Raw genomic sequence first — 22,202 nt, 5'->3', positions numbered from 1 at the left:
TATCATTCAGAAGGGAGCAATATATGTTCTAGATGCTTAATAAATATTTACTGACTGAGCGATTCCCAGGTATTTCTATTTACATGCCATGAAGATGAATACCCAGTATCATTAGCTAATAGATTTAGCTGTGAATCACACAATTTGACTGAAGAATAGAATCATCTGGAAAACTTAAAACACCAGTTCCCTAACTTTATATTCCAGTGATGCAGATTCAATTGATTAGAGGCTGACATGGGTACTAATATTGTTTGAAGACATCAGGTAATTCCAATGTGCAGCCTAGGATGGAAAATCATTGATTCAAATAATGGGTTTTCAAATGTGCAGTCCTGGGAGCAGTAGCATCCTGGGAGGTTGTTGTAAATGCAAATTACCTGGCCCGACACCAGACCTACTGAATCAAGAACTCTGGTGGTGGGATCTAGCAATCTGTGCTATAACAAGCCTCCCAGGTGATGCTGATGCAGCCTGACGTTGAGAATCACTGCCAGGACTTTTCTTCAGAGCATTCTTAGAATGCCTTTCTAGTTTCTGAGTGGGATGCAGCGACTTTGTCCTCTAAAGAGCTCAGTAAAGGTGAGATTTGTCAAGGGGGAACTGCCACTGTTTAGAGAGGAGGTAACTGGCTGAGGAGCAGTTACATCCCTTTAGACAACCATTGTCTCTGTCTCCAAGTCTGGGTCAATTAAGAAAAAGTTTCTTGTTGTCTTCACTTATAATTTTTTCTCAACAGTCTCCTTGTTCTTTTAAACTAGCTTCTCAAAGGGTTGGCAATTACAGAATTCCTTTGTCGTGGGTGAGTCTGCAATGGGGTAACTGGTAGAATGATCCAAATGGGTGATAGGTTTTGTTCTGAGATCTCATTAGAGGCGAAGGAGTTTGCTCTGGCTGGCTTACTCACCACTGTGCCTCATCTTGTTAGTTTGCTGATGAGTTAGTTGCTGACTAAAATCCAGCTGAGTGAAATCCACCTGAGACTGGCTCAAAGGGCCATAGGTAAGGAGGTTGCATTGGATCATGGTGAATACCCTATGGTGTATCCTGGACAGAGAATCCACAAGGAAAAGTTAGGACTGTGCTTGAGAATTTCTAAGCTTATCTGACAGGCCCTGGCCAGCCTAGTCAGCTTGACTTACATAAAGAAGTTCCTTAGTGGGCCAATGTGCCATTCTCTTTGAAGAGATGGGGAAGCTTTCAGGAGGTTGAGCTTCTCCGGGATTACTGGATTGTCTTGACCCTGGAAACTGTCTTTCACCTGTTTTGGACCCTCTTTCACTCTCCTACTCCCCCACACCCAAAATTATTTCACATATCTGTTTTTACAGATAATGAATGGCTTCCTACATTGAGGGAGGAAAGTGACTAATTCGGGCTGGAATACTGGAGGCAGGTTTCTCAAGAAGGTACTGGCTGAACTGGGGTGACTGTCACAAGTGAAGGAGGGGCAGGTATTCCTAGTAGAGGATATAGCATTAGAAATAAAGGAGACAGACATAAGCATGGAAGTGTCTAGGTCATTGCGTTGTCTGTCCTGATAGAAGGAAGAGTTTTTATTGGGAAATAGAAGGTAGCAAATATGGTCATAAAAGACCAGGAAATGAATAAAAGGTCTTAAATAATGAAATCACATACTTAGTTCTTATACACAACAAGGAGTTATGAATATTTTTGAACTGGCCAGTTAGTGACAGACATCATTTAGCCTATAGATAGAGATTGAATTCCTGAGATTGAATTCCTACTGTTTGCAAGAAGGTATTGAAAGGATAATAGGATATTTTGGAAACATTAATCTGGTGGTAATGTTCAGGATGGAGAAGTCGGAGGGTGGGGCACATGGAAGAGAAAGCAGAGCTGGGAGAATAATTAGATCTTGAAAAAAATTACATAAGGTTTAGAATATGTGTGTTTATACTTCAGTGGTGGCCTGAGAACAGGATGGATACAAAAGACTTTTCAATGGTAGAGTTGTCGATGTTGAAGAAGAAAGAAGAATTGAAGCAGATAGCAAAATACTATGTCCAGGTCACCAAAAAGTATGCCCCCATGAGGAGTCTTAGTCAGTCTATCTATGGACCTGTGATTTTGATGACTTGACTGCTGGCCAGTGAAGAGGGAAGAAGTTGTGAATGAAAGATTCAACATTAAAAATATCTACTTCTGTAAAAGATTCAGCAATCTTTGGAACTGTCTCCTTTTGTTTTTCACTTTAAGTTGCCTTCATGAAGATATTATTGAAAGATCTTCCCCAAGCTAGAAGCTGTCTCCTAGTTTTGAAGATATCTAGGGGGCTGATCTAGTATTGGTTTGTTTTGAAGAGTGTGTACAAAGGCAACATAAATGTAGACGTCTTTGTTGTGGTTGTTTTGTTTTGAATTCTGGTGGCTCTCTCATAATTTTCATGAGAAAAGTTCATTCCAATATGTCCAGTCTGTCATTCTTGAAATCTTCTTATTTTAGTATTCATTTAAAAACCTGTGTAAGTTGTAGTGAATGTTGTAGAATGAGTCAAGAACCCTAAACAACTTTCCTAAGTTGATCTGACCGAGGCAGTGCTGGGGTGGATAGAGAATTTGCTAGTTATTCACCAAATGGGATCTATCCTGTGGTTGTAATAACTAACAAATAAAGGTGACTTTCTAAGGAGAGTTTTTATCTCTCTTCTCTCAAATTAGACAGAAATTATTAGACAACAGGGAGTCATGATGAAAGTATGTCACCTAGTTGTCATTGGAATAATGTATCACTTGAGGTTTTTATTTCTACGTTGTCATGGAGAATATACCCTAATTCTAATAAGCCTGATAACAAAATCTATACACAAAAGTAACTGTGATTGATATACTCAATTTTAAGAAGACTCTTTATTCATCGTAGGATTGCTGTCACTTAAAGTTCTGGGTTTCTTTAGTGCATGTAAATTACCCTCAATGCACAGAATGAATATTTTTCAAAACTGAGTCTGTGAAAACTTCAGGGAATGGAATCAACTGTGAGATAGTGAAGAAGGATAAAAAAATTTAAAACGCAACATAATGAAAGATAGAGAGCCAAAAAAATTAAAAATGCTTATTTTCTTTGTGGAGGCAGGCAGGATAGAGCACAGAAATCTCATCTTTGAGGAGGGTATTGCTAACCTGGTAGCAGTTTCCTCCTTGCCATGGCAGCCACTCGATGACTCTCATACTCCACAAAGGCAAAGCCTCGGTTTTTGGTTTTATCTGCAGCGCTTGGGTAGACGATGACATCGACAACACCTTCAGTAACCTTTTTCATCTCCGATAAGATTTCTTCTCTCTTTTTGGTTTTTGGGATGCCCCCAACAAATAATCGGCAGTTGTCCACACTGGCACAAACCCCTAAGAGGCGCCCATTTCTGCAAAAAGAGCAGGGATTTTGATTGATGAGAATCCTTGTAGGATTCAGGTTGAAAATGTATGGCCCTGGGCCAGATGTTGCCTGAAGATGTGGGATGTTTGGATTCATAGTGTTGAAACCATTTTTGTAGAGTTGTGGCTTCTTTTGCAAGACTATTAGATGTGTCAATATGTGCTCTACATGTTCAAAGAAAAAAGCTATTTGAAGCTGAGTAGCATCTGCTTTCTTTGGGCTAGATGTGGATTCAAGAGTTGTGAATCCTCGCCACTCCCTGAAGCAACTCTAACACTGAGGCCCCTACACCTAACCCAGGTTACTGAAGCCACCTGCCTGGCCCTGCAGTCACTTGAGTTTGCAACACCTGACATTCCTTTGTTTTTGCAGCCAAAGAGAAAAGCTGTTCTGATGTGACCTCTGTTAAAAACAGTCTCTTATACTTGAACACATTTTCACATATGATCTTATCTGGCCCACACAAAAAGACTGTGGGATGGGCAGAGTAGATGTTATTTCCATTTACAGATGAACTTGAAATGCCAAGAAATTAAAAGAGTTGCTTAAAATGTTATAGAATATAAGGAATGAAACCTAGCTCTGGGATCTTAGTTCCTGTTTCTTCCACTGTTCAGAGTTGCTTCTTAGCAAATTGAGGTATATACACCTGCACTGGCAGAGTATACATTGATTAAACTATTATGGAGAACATTTAGCAAAATTTATCAAAAGTCTTAAGTGTGCACAACCTTTGACCAAATAAAGTATCTTCTGGGAATATGTCCCTGGAAAATAAAAATCAGCACTAGAATTTATGTTTAAGGATATTTATTACTGCTCTTTAAAATCTCCCCCAAATTGGAAATGAGCAAAATACCTCACGGTAAAGAACTGGTTTAATGTCTCTCAACTGAGATGTTACTGGATTTGAACTGGAGATTTTCTCATTGCATACCATAGTATGTTTATCATCTCTAGTTCTTGCCTACTACATGCCAATAGTGACCAATCAGATCATTCAAAAATGCCTCCCCACCTTTCTAAATGCCCCCTTGGGTGGACAGTATTCTCCTGGTTGAGAATCACTGATAAACAAAAGACAGGCATTCATACCATTGCATGCTCTGTAGTCATGAAAAAGAGTAACGTAGAAGAATATTTATTGGTTTAAAAAAACCAGTTCACAATAGGCTGTTGGCTCTAAAAAGCTATAAAATAAGTATATGTGAAGACCATTTTGATTAAAAATGTATAGAAAAATCTGGAAAGACAATAAAATGTCAACATAGTGGTTATTTTGGGGCAATGGAGTTACAGAGAAATGGTTTTAACTTTTATTACTTTATGCTTTTTTTATGTTTTCCATGTGTGACATATTAGGCTGTATGACTTTTGTAATAACACTAAGTTATTAAAAATGGGTGAGGTATGCTTAGCAGAAATGACCCATTTGCAGTGAACACAAGCTCTCAGCCAGCTGCGTGGGCGGGCGATTTGTCTGCTATCCGTGGAGCGAATGGCTCTTGGTTGTGTGGCAGGTTTTCTGACCAGGGTTAGGCCACTATCCCAGCTGTCTCCTATGCTTTGCTGAAGAAGCAAGGACTGTGTGTCAGATCTGTGACAGCTCCATCTCAGTCTAGTAAGAATTGTGCCAGGAGCGTGGTTCGCAAGGGGAGGGAAAGGTTGATAAAATAATCTTCCAAGTTTTTTTTTTTTTTTTTTTTAAACTTCATTTAAAAAAGAAAACACTAAAACCTTTTCCACAGTATTAATGTATTTAGAAATTATATTATTTTTGATAGTTAGGGAGCCGGTCATATATCAGTCACCAGCAGGGGGAGCCTAGAATTCCATATTTTATTTTTAAACTGTTGTGGTTTGTCAGGAGCCTTTGCCGGAATTATTTGGAGACAAAGAGCCATCTCCTCTCAAAAGCTGAGGCCACAACTTTAATGTCTCTAGAAGCCAGACATTTAGATGATGATCAGTGAATATTTGATGAAGTAGAAGCTCATATAATGATATGTGGGTGAGAAATGGTGGATAAAAGCAAATTAAAGTTTTCTTCTCTGCATCAAAAGTTCTCTCCCTGGCAGGACTGACCCAAGGCAGAGTGGAAGTAGGTGAGGTTGTCTATGGGGTGTTTATTCTGGTTTGTCTTATTCCATTTATTCTACCCCCTAATTTTTAAGACAACACTCTGCCTTTACCTTGCTTCTGGCATCCAACCTGTTCTTTCACTGGAATCCTGGCCAGTAACTTTCCCTTCCTAATTTCTGTCATATTTTTCCTTTCCTTTTCCCTTCTCCTCCTCCATCATCACCACCATAACCTTCTGCAAACATTCACAGAGCACCTAGTATGTGTCAGCACTGAGATGTATGTACATTATTTCATTTATTTTTCAAAACACCTCATGAGGTAGGTATATTTTTATCTCTATTTTACAGACAAAGGCACTAAAATTCACAGAGGATACTGTTAATTATCAGTGGCCATGGTGGATTGATTGTATTCATTATTCATATCCTATGAATATTTACAGGCCCTATTGGGTAACAATGTGTTAAGTAGATACAGCAAATCCACTTGATTCCCTACAGAGCCAATTCCATATCCATCTCAACTCAGATACCATTTTGGGTATTACTGTTACCATGTCCAGGTTCCATGAAAGACCAAGGAATGGGGGAACCTTCCAATTCTGGAAATCGTAAAACTATAATGTAGCATTTTGTAGCCCTTTCAAAACACTTTAGTATATATTCTTTCATGTAGTGAATGCTCAGAACATCTCTGTGTTCAGGTGCCAATAATAAAAGTGATGCTCAAAGAGGTTAAAGCATTTGTCCAAAGGAACCTGGGCTGGATCCCAGGTCTCCTGATTCCTACTGCAAACAATCCTCCACATACTACACAAAGCTCTTTCGGGTCTATGGAGGCACCTGTGGGAGGGGAACCTTCTTTATGTTTTCTCCAAGACTCTCTTCTAGAATCTAACCTTGGAACTGAATGGTTAGACTACAAGTAGTTGCTGAATCTAGCTGATCTTCCTGTGGCTAAGGAGTTGTTTGCTTGTTTTTTGAGACAGAGTTTCGCTCTTGTTGCCCAGGCTGGAGTGCAGTGGTGTGATCTCGGCTCACTGCAACCTCCGCCCCGCCAGGTTCAAGTGATTCTCCTGCCTCAGCCTCCCGAGTAGCTGGGACTATAGGCATGCACCACCACGCCCTGCTAATTTTGTATTTTTAGTAGAGATGGGGTTTCTCCATGTTGGTCAGACTGGTCTCAAACTCCCAACCTCAGGAGATCCACCCGCTTCAGCCTCCCAAAGTGCTAGGATTACAGGAGTGAGCCACTGTGTCCAGCCCAGGAGTTTTTAATAAAATGAGCCAGTAGTTAATTGATTTACAGACTGTGAGGATAATGTACGACTTCTTTTCATCTTATAGAAAGTGAGAGAAAAATAATTGTGGTAAATCTGCTCTTTCTGCATTCATCAGATTTAAGATCTACCTATTTTAAGGTGCAGCTCTGTTTCAGAAAGGGATGAGATATTTAAAAAACTGCATCTAGAATTAATGAACTGTGCAAAAATATAATTTTTAAAAATCATTTGTCAACCTATTACTGTGTTCCAAACACTGGGTTAAGCACTGTAAAGTTGTTATAATATCACTGCAATAAACCTATGAAATAGATAGTATCCCCATTTTATAGATGAGGAAATTGAGGCTTAGAATGGTGAAGTTACTTAGTGGCACTCAAACGAAGCATGGCTGACTCCAAAACTATTGATCTGTAACTGCTGTACTAATCTTCCTCTCACATGGCTCAGGGCTTCATTTAAGAAATAATTTATGACAGTTCCCTCTCCAAGTGAAGGTTTTAGAAATCAGACAATTTCATGATATCAGTTTTATTTCCAGTTTATCAAAACTGGTTATTGGTTGCACAAAGTCAGTTACATGGGACTCTCCCCTAGTCCCATAGTCTTAATTGCTATCTATATTTAACTGACCCCCAAATTTATATTCCAACTGTGACCTGTCTCCTGACTCCACTACAATGCAGACAGTCACCTTCTCAACACCTCGCCTGGGATGTTCAATGTGCATCTCAAATGTAAAGTGCCCCAAAGAGTCCTTCCTGTGCTATCCTTCCAGTCTTTTCCATTGCAATGGCACTAGCAAGTTCACAGATACTTGGACGAAAATCCTAGGTTTCCTCCCAAAATTCTGAATTCTCTCACAGTCTAAATCCAACATCTAGCCAGTTTTGTGTACTCGATCTAAAATATATTCCAGATCTCACCCTTTCTTATCTTGTCCACCACTGACCCCCTCATCCAACTACCACCATCTCTTGTCCAGATCTGGACAACTGCAGCAGCCTTCTAACTGGTGTCCTCTTTCAAATCTCACTTGCCATAGTACATTCTCAACCCAACAGCAGAGGAATGTTTAAAAAACTGTAAATGTAATCAAAACTCTTTCCTCCCTTCTATTAGAAGAAAATTCAAATTCTTTACCACAGAGACTGCTATACTTCATCTATACTTCCCCACTGAGTACACAGCTCTCCAACTGTATTGCTTTCAGTTCTCCTCTCTACCCTCTTTGACCACATGGGCTTGCTTTCCTCCCCTCAAACACATCACGCTTGTTTTCACTTTGGGAAATTTACATTTGATGTTCTCTCCTTTCCTGAAATAACCTTCCCAAGGTCTGACTGTCATGACTGGCTCTTTTCATTCAAATCTCAGATTAAGTTTCATTCTGCCAGAGAGTATTTTCTTAAATACACAAAATTAGAGTAGCCACCTTCTCACACAACTTTATCCCATCCCTGTTTGATTTTTTTTGTACTATTTTGAGTGATCTTATATATTTGCTGTGCGAGTAGGAAATTATACCTTGATATATTCCCAATATTTTGAACACTGCCCAAAATATATTTATGAAACAGGCAAATTATTAAGTTTTGTTTCTTTGAACACTCATAGAACTTAGTTTGGTACTTCATATAGTATTGATATTAAACAAATATTTAATCAAATTTATTTTTGCCAAGGAAAATTATTAATCTGTTTCATTTCTGGCTTGGCTTTTTTTTTGGCATATACCATATTAGATAAACTTGATAGAAAAACAGATACAGATGCATTGTCTGTTTCACTTTTAATCTAGAAGAGGCAGAGCTTACCTAATTTCATAATTATTAAGTTGCTTGATTGCATTCTTGGCTTCCAGTTTATTTGAGAATGTTACAAATGCATATCCTCTATTGTTGCCATTAAAATCCATCATCATTCTCATTTCATAAATTTTACCGATCTGCAAGTAATAGAAATAGAAAATTTATATATTTGTACTTCTGAATGTATGTGTGCGTGTGCTGATACACACACACACACACACACACACACACACACACACAATGTTTTCTGAAGTTTGCCTCCTGCCAGTACTACTTGGCATTTGCATCCCATGTGGAATGGTTTGCATATTTTCATGTGGGTTCAGATCAGTTATCTGATTCATGAGATAACTTAAGTTAAATAAAATGTGTCCAAGTGACATTTCAGCCTGAGTTAACAGAATGTGTTTTTAGTAGAGCAAATTACCTTTCATCACATAATTATCTGGAACATCTTAGAGACATGAAAACACATTTTATCATAAGTATAGTTTCTTACACCTGTAATTCCAGCATTTTGGGAGCCCAGGGCAGGTGGATTGCTTGACCCTGGGAATTTGAAACCAGTTTGGGCAAGATGGTGACACCCTGAGTCTACAAAAAATACAAAAATTAGCTGAGCATGGTGGCACGTGCTTGTAGTCCCAGCTACTTGGAAGGCAGAGGTGGGAGAACTGCTTGAGCCCAGGCGATCAAGGCTGTAATGACACATAATTGTGCCACTGTACTCCAGCCTGGAAAACAGAGCAAGACACTGTCTCAAAAAAAATAATAATAAATAAAGAGCACTTTTTTGATGTATATGTCCATTCCCTCTAAATTGTCCTCTGAAATCTCCATAGTTTTATTTCCAGTTGGTCCTATTCTATCATTGATCTTTAAAACAAAATACAAGAATGCTCATTCACCAAACTAACTTCTTAGCTGTCATTTTCCTCAGCCATGACATCAAAATGAACACAGGTATGTTTCAGCGTATGATCTGGGAGGCTTGTCATTTTCTCAGTCTGCTGGCTGAATATAAATGCTAGCCTAAATGCTACCAACTCAGGGCCAGGGCCTCCAGAGCAGGAGAGAACTCTATTCCCCTGGCTATAGTGACTCTACTTGCCCATATAATACACCCTTCTACCCCCACAACTGTCCTGCAGCAGTCTAGACTGAGCAATTTACTATTGCTGGCTGCTGTAGGAAGGGTTACCTAAATAAATATGATGGGGCATGTCTGGAGAGAAGTGCTATTAAGCACATGCCATTACCTTTGTGGTTGGCCACTTCTCAGCTCAGCCTTACCCTACCCCACCCCCATGTATTCAGTAATGAACACCTATTTCTTCTGGGCTTATTAGGAAAGAGTTTGCGCACGTTTCATCTCTATGTTTCAGGTGTTTCTTGATGCTCATTTTCAGATTCAATGTATAAGATTCTTACAGAATTAAGTCCTCATCATTTGCCCTTGTGCCAACAGGGATTGTATGTGTAAAATTAGGTGCAGTTCTGAATCTGAGGCTGTTAACATACACACAAAATTTGATTTTGGCATTTAGGCAGAGAGCTAAATTATCATATTTACTAAATTTTTCAGGAATGTGCTTGTTGCTAAAAACTGCTCGGTAAATTATTAAAAATGAAATTGAATTTTGTATTCTTCCTTTAATTGAAAAGCCATATTCTTAATCTTCCTGATGCATTTAGGTAGATGAAAAATTCAGACTTGGAGAAGATTTCATTCTGGATTATAGGTACATGTTGAGCCATGTCAAACGTATACATTCTTTTAAAATGAAAATGTACTTTATAAAATCATACTAAAATGTCAAGTTGGAGCAATATCTAATTGTAGACAGGTTGTTGTAGGATTATTGTAGATGGATAGTTTGTAGTTAGATGGCATGACAGTGGAAAGATTGGGGAAGAAGATATAGATTTGAAAGTCATTAGAAATAGTAGCAATTCAAGCTGTCAGTAACAGGACAAGAGCTAGGTCAAGGCAGTGATTATAAAGGGACAATCACTAGAAACTTTGTCCATAATTGACGAATGGTAATTTGAATAGAAACAATCATTGACCAAAAAGACTGAGAATGAAAGCAAAGTGAAGAGAATAGTATTTTTCCCTTGAAAGATAAGAAAAATTAAATGTTAAACTTGGACTCACTTTTTCACATAATGGTATAAGCTCATCCTCAAAAAGGTCTCGGGGAAGTTTTCCAATAAAAATTTCACAGCCTCTTTCAGGGGGTGCAGCATCCCAGCCAGGTGGAGGGCCACCATATTTTCTTTGTCCATTTTCCTGCAAATCCAGGGCAGGTGTGAAGGAGAGAAGAAAATGATCAAGTCTTTAATTCAGTTTCCTTGAGTATTTTTCAAAATCATTTCACAATAAGGAATGTATTTATCATTGACAAATAATAATAGTGGACTGGTTAAAGGAGAAAAAATAAAGCTTTTTATGTGGATTATAGTACCACACTCTGTGCTTCAGCAGCTTGCTTGAGAAAAACATTGTGAAAACTTGTAAACTGCTAGGCCAATATGTTTTTTTTTTCTTTTTTAATTTCATTAAGTAAGAATACTTAAGAGATCTATCTTCTTATCACATCAAAGAGTGAACAGATCAGGGTAATTAGTATATCCATCCTCTCAAACATTTATCATTTCTTTGTGTTGGGAACGCAAGGAATAGCCTTCTTCTAGCTATTTACAACTACATATTGAGAATATATTATTGTTAACTGTAGTCATCCTGCAGTGCTATAGAACACTAGAACTTACTCTGGCTGAGGCGGAAGGATGTGTTGAGCCCAGGAGTTCATTACTAACTTCTACAACGAATATTTTAAGAAGTTTTATGCTATATAATAATACATGTTGTGGAAAAAACATGGTGACATGTAAAGTAAAAAGAAAAATTATCCAATGTATGACTCTACTCATCCTTAGAAGTAGTTACTGTTTAAAATTTCATAGGCCTTTTCAAATATTTTTCTATGTAGATTTTTAAAAGACATATATTAGTTGTTTAAAGACACTGTTTTGTATGACAGTTGTTTGTTGTTTAAAATTGAAGTAAAGCAGCTTGTGGTGTCCCTGTTAAATCTTCATATACACCAACTTGAGTCTTTCTCAATTATTTTGTAAGTGTTAGCACAAAGGTTCTTTGGATCACATTATTTAATTGATGTCTGTGGTGTCTGTGGTCATGATCACTTTTTTATTTATAATAATTCCTACAATGTTTTTAAAAATAGTAATTTAAAAAATGTCATATGAGTCTTCTACTTTACCTGGATTCCTTTTTTTTTTTGTTTTAAACAACTGAGTATGTTTTCAATCTAACTGAATATTTAAATTTTTGCCTAGAGAGTTCTTGTATTTTTTTCTTACCCTAATATTCTTGTCCAGTAGTAAAACTTTGATATCACAGAGAAACCTGAGAAATGGAAGTCTTTATGCTTATAGAAAAAACCCCAAACCTTGGTAATTTAGTGGTTTATATCTCAACCAATAATTACCTTAAATATGTGCAATCGATATTTTCAGACACATTTATTTACTTATTTTCAAACAAATACCTATATAACACTTACTATATGTCAGATATTGCTCTATCATTACTTAATGTCATGGATTAAGGACTGTTATTATCCCATTTACACAAGGTACCAAAGCCCAGATAAATTAAGTAATTTGTCAAAGTCACATGGTGGGGAAGTGGAGAAGCCAGAATTTGAACCCAGGCAGTCAGGCATCAAAGTTCATCAGCTTAATTTCTCCGTTTTGCTCCTTTGATGTATGGAAGCCACTTACAACAGATACATACATTAAAATATTCCCTATTGGTGTGGCATGGTGGCTCACGCCTATAATCCCAGGACTTTGGGAGGCCGAGCTGGGTGGACGGCTTGAGCCTAGGAGTTTGAGACCATCCTGGCCAACATGGTGAAACCCTGTCTCTACTAAAAATACAGAAATTAATTGGAAATGGTGGCACGTGCCTGTAATCCCAGTTACTTGGGAGGCTGAGGCATGAGAATCACTTGAACCCGGGAAGCAGATGTTGCAGTGAGCTGAGATGGTGTCACTGCACTCCAGCCTGGGTGACAGAGCGAGACTCTGTCTCAAAAAAAAAAAAAGAGAGAAAAAGAAAAAAGAAAACAAAAGAAAACAAAAGAAAACAAAAGAAAAGAAAGAAAGAAAGAAAGAAAGAAAGAAAGAAAGAAAGAGAAAGAAAGAAAGGAAGGAAGAAAGGGCTGGGCACAGTGGCTCATGCCTGTAATCCCAGCATGTTGGGAGGCCGAGGTGGGCGGATCACTAGGTCAGGAGATCGAGACCATCCTGGCTAACACGGTAAAACGCCATCTCTACTAAAAATACACAAAATTAGCCGGGCATAGTGGCGGGCACCTGTGGTCCCAGCTACTCAGGAGGCTGAGGCAGGAGAATGGTCTGAACCTGGGAGGCGGAGCTTGCAGTGAGCCAAGATCGCGCCACTGCACTCCAGCCTGGGCGACAGGGCGAGACTCTGTCTCAAAACAAACAAACAAACAAAACTCCTTATTTATGAAAAAATATATCATGCCATTAAATAGTAAATTCCCTACTACAATTTAAAATCATTTTAATTTCCAATCATTTTATTACATAAAATATTTGGAAAAATGTATCTCTTATTTCTAACCCCAAAATCCAAAATTCAAAATTTTTCAGTGTCAACATCATGCCACAAGTAGAAAATTCCACACTTGGCCTCATGTGAGGGGTAACAAAATTATTAAAAACATTGTATAAAATCACCTTCAAGCTATGTGTGTAAGGTGCATATGAAACATAAATGAATTTTGTGTTTATACTTTAGGTCCCATCCCCAAGATATCTTTATTATGCATATGCAAAAATTCTAAAATTAAAAAAAATCTGAAATCCAAAATACTTCTGGTCCTAAGCATTTTGGATAAAAGATACTCAACCTGAATTGCCAAATTACCATCCTCCTCCCTGGACAAACTCCATTTGGGTGACAATGATTCCTCTGAGCCAATTTTTGTATATCTTTGATGTGTATAACATTCAACAGATTATAGAAATAAATTTACTATACATTCGGTGGTATTTTTACCCTTCAAGTTGAGGAAACCAAACTTTCATTCCATAATAGTAAAGTGGTAATTCCAGAAATTCTGCTTTGAAAAGCTTTGGTAGTTTGAAAATAAATAGACAACCCTCAGATTGACCTTTTAAAATGTATCTTCAACTTGCTTGATTGCTATAATTGCTGAAAATGCCAACTATTTATGCGTAAGGTGTGTATAGCAGGATTTACCTGCTTATAATCTGAAATAATTGGTCAAGAAAGCATATTGTCTTTTTTTTTAATAAACACATGAAAAAAATCTAAAGAATATTTTTTGAGACTGTAAAGAGTCTGACCAGTTCAGGAATGCCCTGCAGTTCACTCAGTGGGGGAGATTTGCTCTGTGAGCCACCCACTGCTCTTGGAATGTACCAGTAATGGAAGTTCAGATCAATTTAAGACAGGCACTAGGCATTAGTCATGGGGTTAGAATAGCTGTCCATTACTCAGAAAGGACAGTTGGGTTCTAGGTTGCTAATATGTCAGGCACTATTTTCTCAGTTGAGGAGTTTAAAATAGATAAAGCCCAGTTATAACTGGTCTTTTCCCTCCTAGCTGATGTCTTCCTCAAGGGAAGCATTCTCCCCAGCAGCACAAATGTATTAATAGTTCAGACTAAAAGAATATAGATTTTTGCTTTTCATGAGAGAATGTTTATTAAACTCTGGAAACTTTTATTTTTCCAATCAAAGACTTAGAAACCTTTGTCTCTCTAGAGTCATATACAAATAGGTGGAAAGTCTTCACCTATGTAAATTAACAATTGAGGACACAATTTCTAACTATAAATCTAGTGGCTTTAATTTAAATATTGGATGCTGAGCCTACCCAATTACTCAGTTCATATGTCAAGATTACTTGGAAATTTCCTCCTATCACAGATATTTCAAGTCCTTCATGATGGAGCCATTGAGTCTTCAAGAGATTATGTCTATCATCTTCTTGACCTTGGATAAAACCCACAAAACCTTCCTCAATAAATCATTCTAAGCCATAAGTCTTAGCATGGAGGTTGAATGAACTGAGTTAATTTTGGCCACTGAGCATTTGAACTTGTTATATACCTGGGGAATCTGGGCAAAAATTGCCTTCTCCTATAGAACTTAAAAATGACAGACACTTGATTTTTCCAGCCTTCCTTGCAGCTGGGGCCATCATGGTTATTGGAAAACCATGGTTTCCTTTACTAAACCATGGACAATCATGGTTTCCTTTACTAAAATTGAGTTCTGATGCAAAAGTCACAAATGGTGCAAACTTTAATTTTGAGCATTCTGTGATGGTAGATAACATTTTCTTATCATGACAAATATGTGATGTGGTTTTGGGTTTTGTTGTTAAAAGCTTACCCTTGAATCGGATTCTCCACATCTAAAGTTTCTGTGAACCAGTATCCTTTCAATAAACTCTTTCCTACTTAGCCAGTTAGAGTTAGCTTCTGTTAGTTGCACATGATAGTAATGGCAGCAAAAACAACTATCTCCAATTGAGTTAGGTATTTTGCTGAGTGTTTTACATTCATTTGATCTTCTCAACAAATCTATGAGGATGCTACTACTATTATTTTCATTTTATAGACAAGGAATCCAAGGCATAAAATATGTCCAAATTCATACAAGCAGTAAACAGCAGAGACAAAATATGAAGACACTTGTAGTTACATTATCTCTCTTTCATTTTTACATTAACACAATATACTAATTTTATAGAGGAGGAAACTAAGGCCAGAGATACATAACTTGTCTAATATCACACTGGTTTAATTTATTGTAGAAAACACTAGAATAAAGGTCCTATCATTGATTTTTCCAGGCTTCCTTGCAGTTCTCAATTTGGTGAACTTTATGGCCTATATAGTATTCAAAAATTGTGATGATTATTCTTCTCAGGCTTACCAGCCTCTTAAATCCTCATGTTGTGTGTTACGTTTATTTTCCTGCTCAACTTCACCAATCATGGACACCAGATGTTTACTGTTTCCCATAAACAAGCTCATTCAAAACTGGAAGGACATTAATTAATGAACCCTCATTCAGCCTGTTTTTTCCTGAGTAGTAATTTCAGTCTCTTTAATGGCTCTTTGGAAAGTTCGTATTTCCAGTTTGTAATCATCTTTGTGGTTCTCTTTGGTTCTTTGTTTCTTTTTTCCCCTCTCCGTAGGAGGGAAGAAACTGTGTATTTTTCATAACTAAACTTGTTTCAGATGTTTTCCTATGCATTTTCGAATTGATCAGGTTTGTATTTATTCTTGCTCCTGTTCCCTTGGGTCCTGGCCAATCTACGCTTGCTTAGTAGCACTTCAAGCCTTTACCAGCTTGCCAGTCACCAGGACCATGCCCAGAACAGTGGTTCTGTGACCAAACTCCTGTGTATGGTTCTTAAAGTTGACAACAAGGCATGGAGGTCATCTCTCTTGACTATGTCACTTGTGTTTCATGAGTCTATACTGCCTTTTCCTAGTTATTGATTTGTGAAATTGAATAAAAGTATTTATTAGACATTATTTCTATTGTATTCCACCTATATACTAGATCCTTCATTATGTGATAGATAGTTTAAGGAAAGTCTATGGGGCCTTAAAATGTACCAACAGGACCCTCTTCAATGTGATTTTGCCTTTAGTCTCTTCCAAAGTTTTTATTGCCTGAGGACAACAAACAGTGCTGTAGGGAATATTCATTTTTAAATTGTATATAAAATAATTATCTATTTTGTATAGTTTGTTCACCTTCACATCTTGTTAAAATCAGTGATTTCATGTTGGTAAAATCTGTTTTTAGACTGGAATTTAGAAAGCAGAATTTATTTGGCTTAATATACTGTAGAAGTTGGCATTATTTCTATTAGTTATTTTCTACAATTTTTACAAGGTGTATGCCAGATATAATGTTCCTAAAGTATGAAGAGTAATAAAAATTGTGATATAAAGACTAAATGAGTTGTGGAAATTTTGTAGAGATGTAGAATTAGAAACAATGACAGGAAAAGCTAGGATATGAACATAATATTCAAATATTAATTTAGCTTTATCATCATACAGCCTAGAGTTTCCAAAATATATGAGGATGATATTAGGTAGTTTATAGGTCAATATTTCTTATTTTAATAATTATGCATTTATTTTAATGTACATTAGAAAAAGCATAATTAGCACACAAAACCTGTGGGTTTCTTACATAAGTGAGAAAAAGTTTACTTTTAAAGTAAATGACTAAAAATAGTGAGTTGATTGAATGAATTCTAAATAAATAATATTGGTGGCATGTATCTATGGCAAAAATCATGAAGAAAGATGCAAATGGCTCTTGGCTCTTGAAAATTCATTTATTGGTTTCACTTTTTACAAAGCCCTGACATTTTTATCTTTAAAAAATGTATGATATGGTTCTTCTGAGGAAACAACTATTAGTAAATTATGAGTCACCTTCCTGTTTCACTTGGGAAGGTTGACTATTAAAAGTCTATTTCCAAGGAAATTAATCCTAATTTCACTTGAAGTTGTTAACTATCTTATGGAAGCAGAAGCAATTTATGTTATCAAATTGATGCATTTAATAACATATTTTAATAATTTCCCTTTATGTTTAAGGATTATTCAGTATCAACATTTGAAGCATTCAAAAGAAAATAGGCTTTTTAAAATGTTGTGTTTTGCAAAACTTCTTATAATGTAAGATTTTGGTCATTCATAAGAATATTGAATTTGAAAATAGACAAAATTAGAAAACAAAACATTTTTTCTTTCAAAATTACAAAACAGAAAATTTTTTTGAGTGTTTTTCAAAATTAGAAAACAAAAAGCATTTGTGTGTGTGTTTTTCTATAAAAGAGAATCTGTAAAATGCCAAGTCACTTCTACGACCCTCTGCTTACCTTTTCCAGCAAAGTTTGCATAATGATGGACTGCAAAGCATTATTTCCTTTTTTTTGAGGTCAGGAATTGCTGTGCTCATGCTCACTTCTGGCTCTGGGCACGTGCCCAGACACACTGCTTCCATCTATAGGAACCTCTAAATTCCTTCCAAGAAGTAATTAGATGACAACTTTAGTCATTCCTTAATCCATTTGGGGCTTTTATCCTTACAGAATGTGTAATTTATTCAATAGGCCCAATAACATTTTGTTTACTTACAGATACAATTTGCCTTTCGGAATTAATTATTATTATTGCCTCTAGATCTCATTAAGTTGTGAGAAACTTCCCATGTGCAGATAAAGACATAATAAAGAACATTTGGTTTGGTTAACTGCTCTTCTGTCTTTTCCTAGTTCAACATATGCCAAACATAATCCCATCTAATGCACCGGGTTTGAGGCATGTAAGGAATTTTATACAATCATTCTTCTCCTTACAACACCCTTGTGAATTTTAATTTCTGACAAGCTGAGGGACTCGGCAAGGCACTAAATCTTTTCTGACTTTATTTCATTTATGAAGGAGTAGGAGGGTTGACTAGGTGATTGCAGTAGTCCTGTGGGAGTGTGAGGGTGCTTGTGAAAGGAAGGCTGAATTTGATATCATGTTTAATGGAGGAAAATGTTCATAGGATGTTTTGTGAGTTAGTCAATTGGAGCCTTAAGAGGATGTTGTTGTAATTTTAAAAATCAGTGTATCTCCAATTCCATGTCCAATTGACACCTATTCTGTTAATTACCTAATGACTTTATGCGTGGATTCACTTTGTTACTTAAATAAACTTATACCAAAAAGAAAATATATATTGTTCTTATAAGTGGAATATCAGTATCATTTCCCACAAATGGACGGTAATTATAAAAACAATTGCAAACAAGGGAAATCATGATCAACTTCTACCTAGACACTGTCATCTACTAAAAGCTCTGCGTTCTAGTCCTGCTCTCGGGACTTAAAAAGGTTAGCAGGGCCTGGAGAGGTGTTTAAATCATACCTCCAACAACTAACTTTCCTCACCTAAAAGCCTGAAGGAGAACTGAAAGTGGAATAATTCTCTCTATATGGGATTGGATGTTATTTAATGATGTGGACAATGTACCATTTAATGTCATCTTGGTTCCCTGCTCAGCCCCTCTTTAACAATGTTATAAAGGATCACAGCTGCTGAAATCCTATACAAATTCATGACTGCAAGGAACTGTGATCTCAATAATTTCTTCTTTGCCTAGCTTGCTTGAAAGCTGTCTTTGTATCTCATAATGGTAAGCTTTCAGGTTCTGATGGTGAAGAGTCACTTAATTTTATTTGCCAATCAGTACTAACAAATGAATAGCACTTTTAAAAAACTGTGAATTTGTCAGCACACACAGTCCAAAGTTCACAAGACCTGGTCATGCTTCTGCATGTTTGGGTCATGAGGTTCACACCAATTTTTAAGCTGATAAAATAGAAAAACTCTGTCCTTCTAGCTTAAGGGAAAACACTACCTTGTGTAGTTTATGAAGATTTTGAATCTTGTATCAAAGACTTCACATATAGCCAACACCCTATGAGGCTATTTGAGGAGAAATTCATTGCTATTTGGAAATAATAGCTTCTGGAACATATCTGTGTTCCTTGGGGTAATGAAGTTCCCACAAATGTTGGGCACACACCCCCTCCATAAAGGGATTCGCAGAACTGCTCCTTCATTTGGAGTCTTTTGCACCATGCTATGGCATCTCTGGCTAGTAGAAGAAAGATTGCTTCTGAGCTTTAAAATAAAGTTGGCCTCTGGGTGGCTGGGGTGATAAGCTTAGGGAAGCATGACCCTGTGATGATCTACTGGTCCCATCCTGTTCTGATGCTTATTGCTACCTATTTAAAGAGTTGGTATCCATGCACTTGGTGAATGACCTAAGTCCTTGGATAGCAGGGATGTGAGCAGGTGGCGAGAACAGGCAATAGAGGAAAAAGTAGGACCCAGGAGCTATATTTTGCCATGAAGTCAAATTCCTATTTCTGTCCCTAGGATTTTTTGTGCAGTGGTTGAAAAAGAATGTCAATGCCACAGTGTTTTTCCATCTGCTCCTCTTGGAGCCAGTCTAGATGAAGCCAATTAGTAAACCCGAGGCCCTCAGGTTATTTTTATTGTATTATTTATAGGAAAAAAATGCCATTTGAGAAACATTCAATTAAGATTACCTAAATACATTATCTCAAACCGGAAAGATGGATGGAGAGTTAACTTAATTTGGGGCACTCTTCGAAGAGGAACGGTATTCTAGTTAGACTTGATCTAGCGCCATCCTTTGTACCTGATGGCTTGTATTTGCTGAAGAATTGAATAAATTAGAATCAAAACAAGTGATTTCATTGAAATTCCATACAAGAGAGTATACGTAGAAAGGAAAGTGTGAGGGGTGGGAATAGAATACTGTACTTTGTTCCTAGCTTGAGGAGATTGTTCCCAGGACACCAGGTCCATGGCTGATTAATAGAGGAAGGGAAAGATGAAAGCCACCTACTTATCTGCTGTAATCTCACTAGATCTTTGAGATTAAGACACATTAATGTCTTCACTACCCAAAAGTGTTCTGTATTTTATAAATATTTTCTTTAAGGAGTACTGCTTGTGTGTTCCATCTTCCAGGGATACTTGGCTCCTTGCAAAGTACATTTGCTCTCGTCTTACAAGTATTAGCTTCCACTGTCATTTTTCCTAAAGAAGGTCACCTGGCTTTCTGTTTTATACAACCTGGTTTATCACATTCTTGGCACTTACCATGATCTGTAATTACTTTGCTTGTTTCTTTATCTGTTTATTTTCTATCTTTTCTATGAGACTAATCTTCATAAAGGTAGAAACGTGTCTCTCTTTGTGGTGGAATCAACAAATGAATTAATAAATGAATGAGTGAGGGCCCAGTGCTTGAGTTGGTGTGAATAGGCAGCACAAGAAGGGATGCACCTACTTCTTTTACAGAAGATTAAATACTAAATTAAATAATTTTCTTTAAAACCTAGACTCGCTTCTAATATAGAGCGCTAGGTTAAGGAATCAGGTTGGAGTCAGCAATTTTTTTTTTTTTTTTTTTTTTTTTGGTAAAAGGCCAAATAGTTGATATTTTAGGTTTTTTTTTTTTTTTTTTTTAAATCCTTAAAATGTAAAAAAACAAAATTCATAGCCTGCAATTACTACATAAACAAGCTGTAGCCACATTTGGTTCGTGGGGCATAGTTTGTTGACCCCTAATTTATAATTGTGTACCTCTGGGGCTTATTTTCTAACTGCAAAACAGAAGGATTGGACTATATCAATATTAAACAAATTTCATGTATATGTAGAATTAGAAAGAATAGTCTAGTGAACCTAGGGACTTATCACCCAAATTTAATCATGAAGTTTTTTTCCATGATTTTTTTCTTTTTTTTTTTACTCCTGACTGAATGACCCTTAGAAATCTTTTCTGCCTTATGAGATTTTTTCCTTGTAATAAAAATGATCTGCATTTATTATAGAAAATTTAGAAAATGAAGAAGAGCATCAGACAAGAAAAACTAAGGGATTAAACTTTGTTATTTTATAATATTCTTTATTATATGTGAATAATTTCTTAAAATATTCTTCACAAATTTATATGTAGCCTTCAGATTTTTAACTAAATGTTAAAATTTGAATACTTCTCCATGTCTTTGAAAATTATTTGAAATCATAATTTTATATTATTATATAATTTGAAAATATAAGAATGATCATAGTTTATTTGACCATTAATATTATATTGGATATTTAGGATATGTTTAAGTTTAAATTTCTAAAAAATTATAAATTTCAGCATGATGAACATCGTTATGCCTAAATGTTTGTCCTCATTCCTCAGGTCAAAGAGCATTGTCACTTTTAAGGCTCTATACAGAAAATGCTGATCTTTTTGGTACTCACAGCTGTATTGCTCATTTGAGGCTGCCTTATGTTGTTGTTGTAAATTTTGGATGCATTCTTTTTCATTTCACCCACTTTATATGAACTTTAGGTCAGGCACTGCATTTTTATATTCTATAATCCCAAGACCTGGCACTAATACATTTTTCTCAATAATAGGGACTAAGGAAGCAAAAGAGAAGAACAAAACAAAACAAAAAATCTTGATGTTTATGTAGGATGATCACTGGTTTACGAAAGCAAGGGGACTATCATACCTCATAAAAATTGTGCTGTAACGATTTTTAGAAAATAGATTACCAATAGGATAACTGGGTAAACAAAGCTAATACACACCACATTTTAAATTTTATATATATTGGATATAATGAGTCTATTTTTAAAAATATTCAGACTACTTGAGGGTGATTTTTATTAAATATACATTTAGGTTTAGTTGCAGTAGAATTAAACTTGATGTCAACAGACACCACATTGGGTGGAAGTGTATATGTTTCTGAATATGCTCACCTATGAGAATGTATTTTTCTAGTTCTAAGGAGAAAATTTCATGTGGGAGGAGCATCACATATCATAGTTTATGACCCACATCATTAACGCATTCTTGAGGAAAGGCTCATCATAATGTGATATTTTTTTGTCTTTAGCTATCA

General features: G+C 36.5%; 1 protein-coding gene across 3 annotated transcripts in view; it reads right to left on the bottom strand.

The window, feature by feature from the left end:
• A1CF (APOBEC1 complementation factor) overlaps positions 1-22,202 on the bottom strand; it is a 77,917-nt gene that overhangs the window by 24,808 nt on the left and 30,907 nt on the right. Inside the window, exons 3-6 of one of the 3 annotated variants that reach the window (XM_011990284.1) lie at positions 17,582-17,726; positions 10,733-10,867; positions 8,581-8,711; positions 3,144-3,382 (exon numbers count right to left, since the gene is read on the bottom strand). In XM_011990284.1, the coding sequence (XP_011845674.1) occupies positions 3,144-3,382; positions 8,581-8,711; positions 10,733-10,867; positions 17,582-17,602 (526 nt within the window). In that variant the 5' untranslated portion in view covers positions 17,603-17,726. Of the gene's footprint in view, positions 1-3,143; positions 3,383-8,580; positions 8,712-10,732; positions 10,868-17,581; positions 17,727-22,202 lie in introns of those variants that run through there. The other 2 variants (XM_011990283.1, XM_011990282.1) reach the window with 2 other exon arrangements.

Source organism: Mandrillus leucophaeus, unplaced genomic scaffold, assembly GCF_000951045.1.
Source record: "Mandrillus leucophaeus isolate KB7577 unplaced genomic scaffold, Mleu.le_1.0 Scaffold376, whole genome shotgun sequence".
Classification (NCBI taxonomy): Eukaryota; Metazoa; Chordata; class Mammalia; order Primates; family Cercopithecidae; genus Mandrillus; species Mandrillus leucophaeus.
Note: the sequence above shows the minus strand (reverse complement) of the source record. Positions and strands in the feature narration are given on the sequence as shown.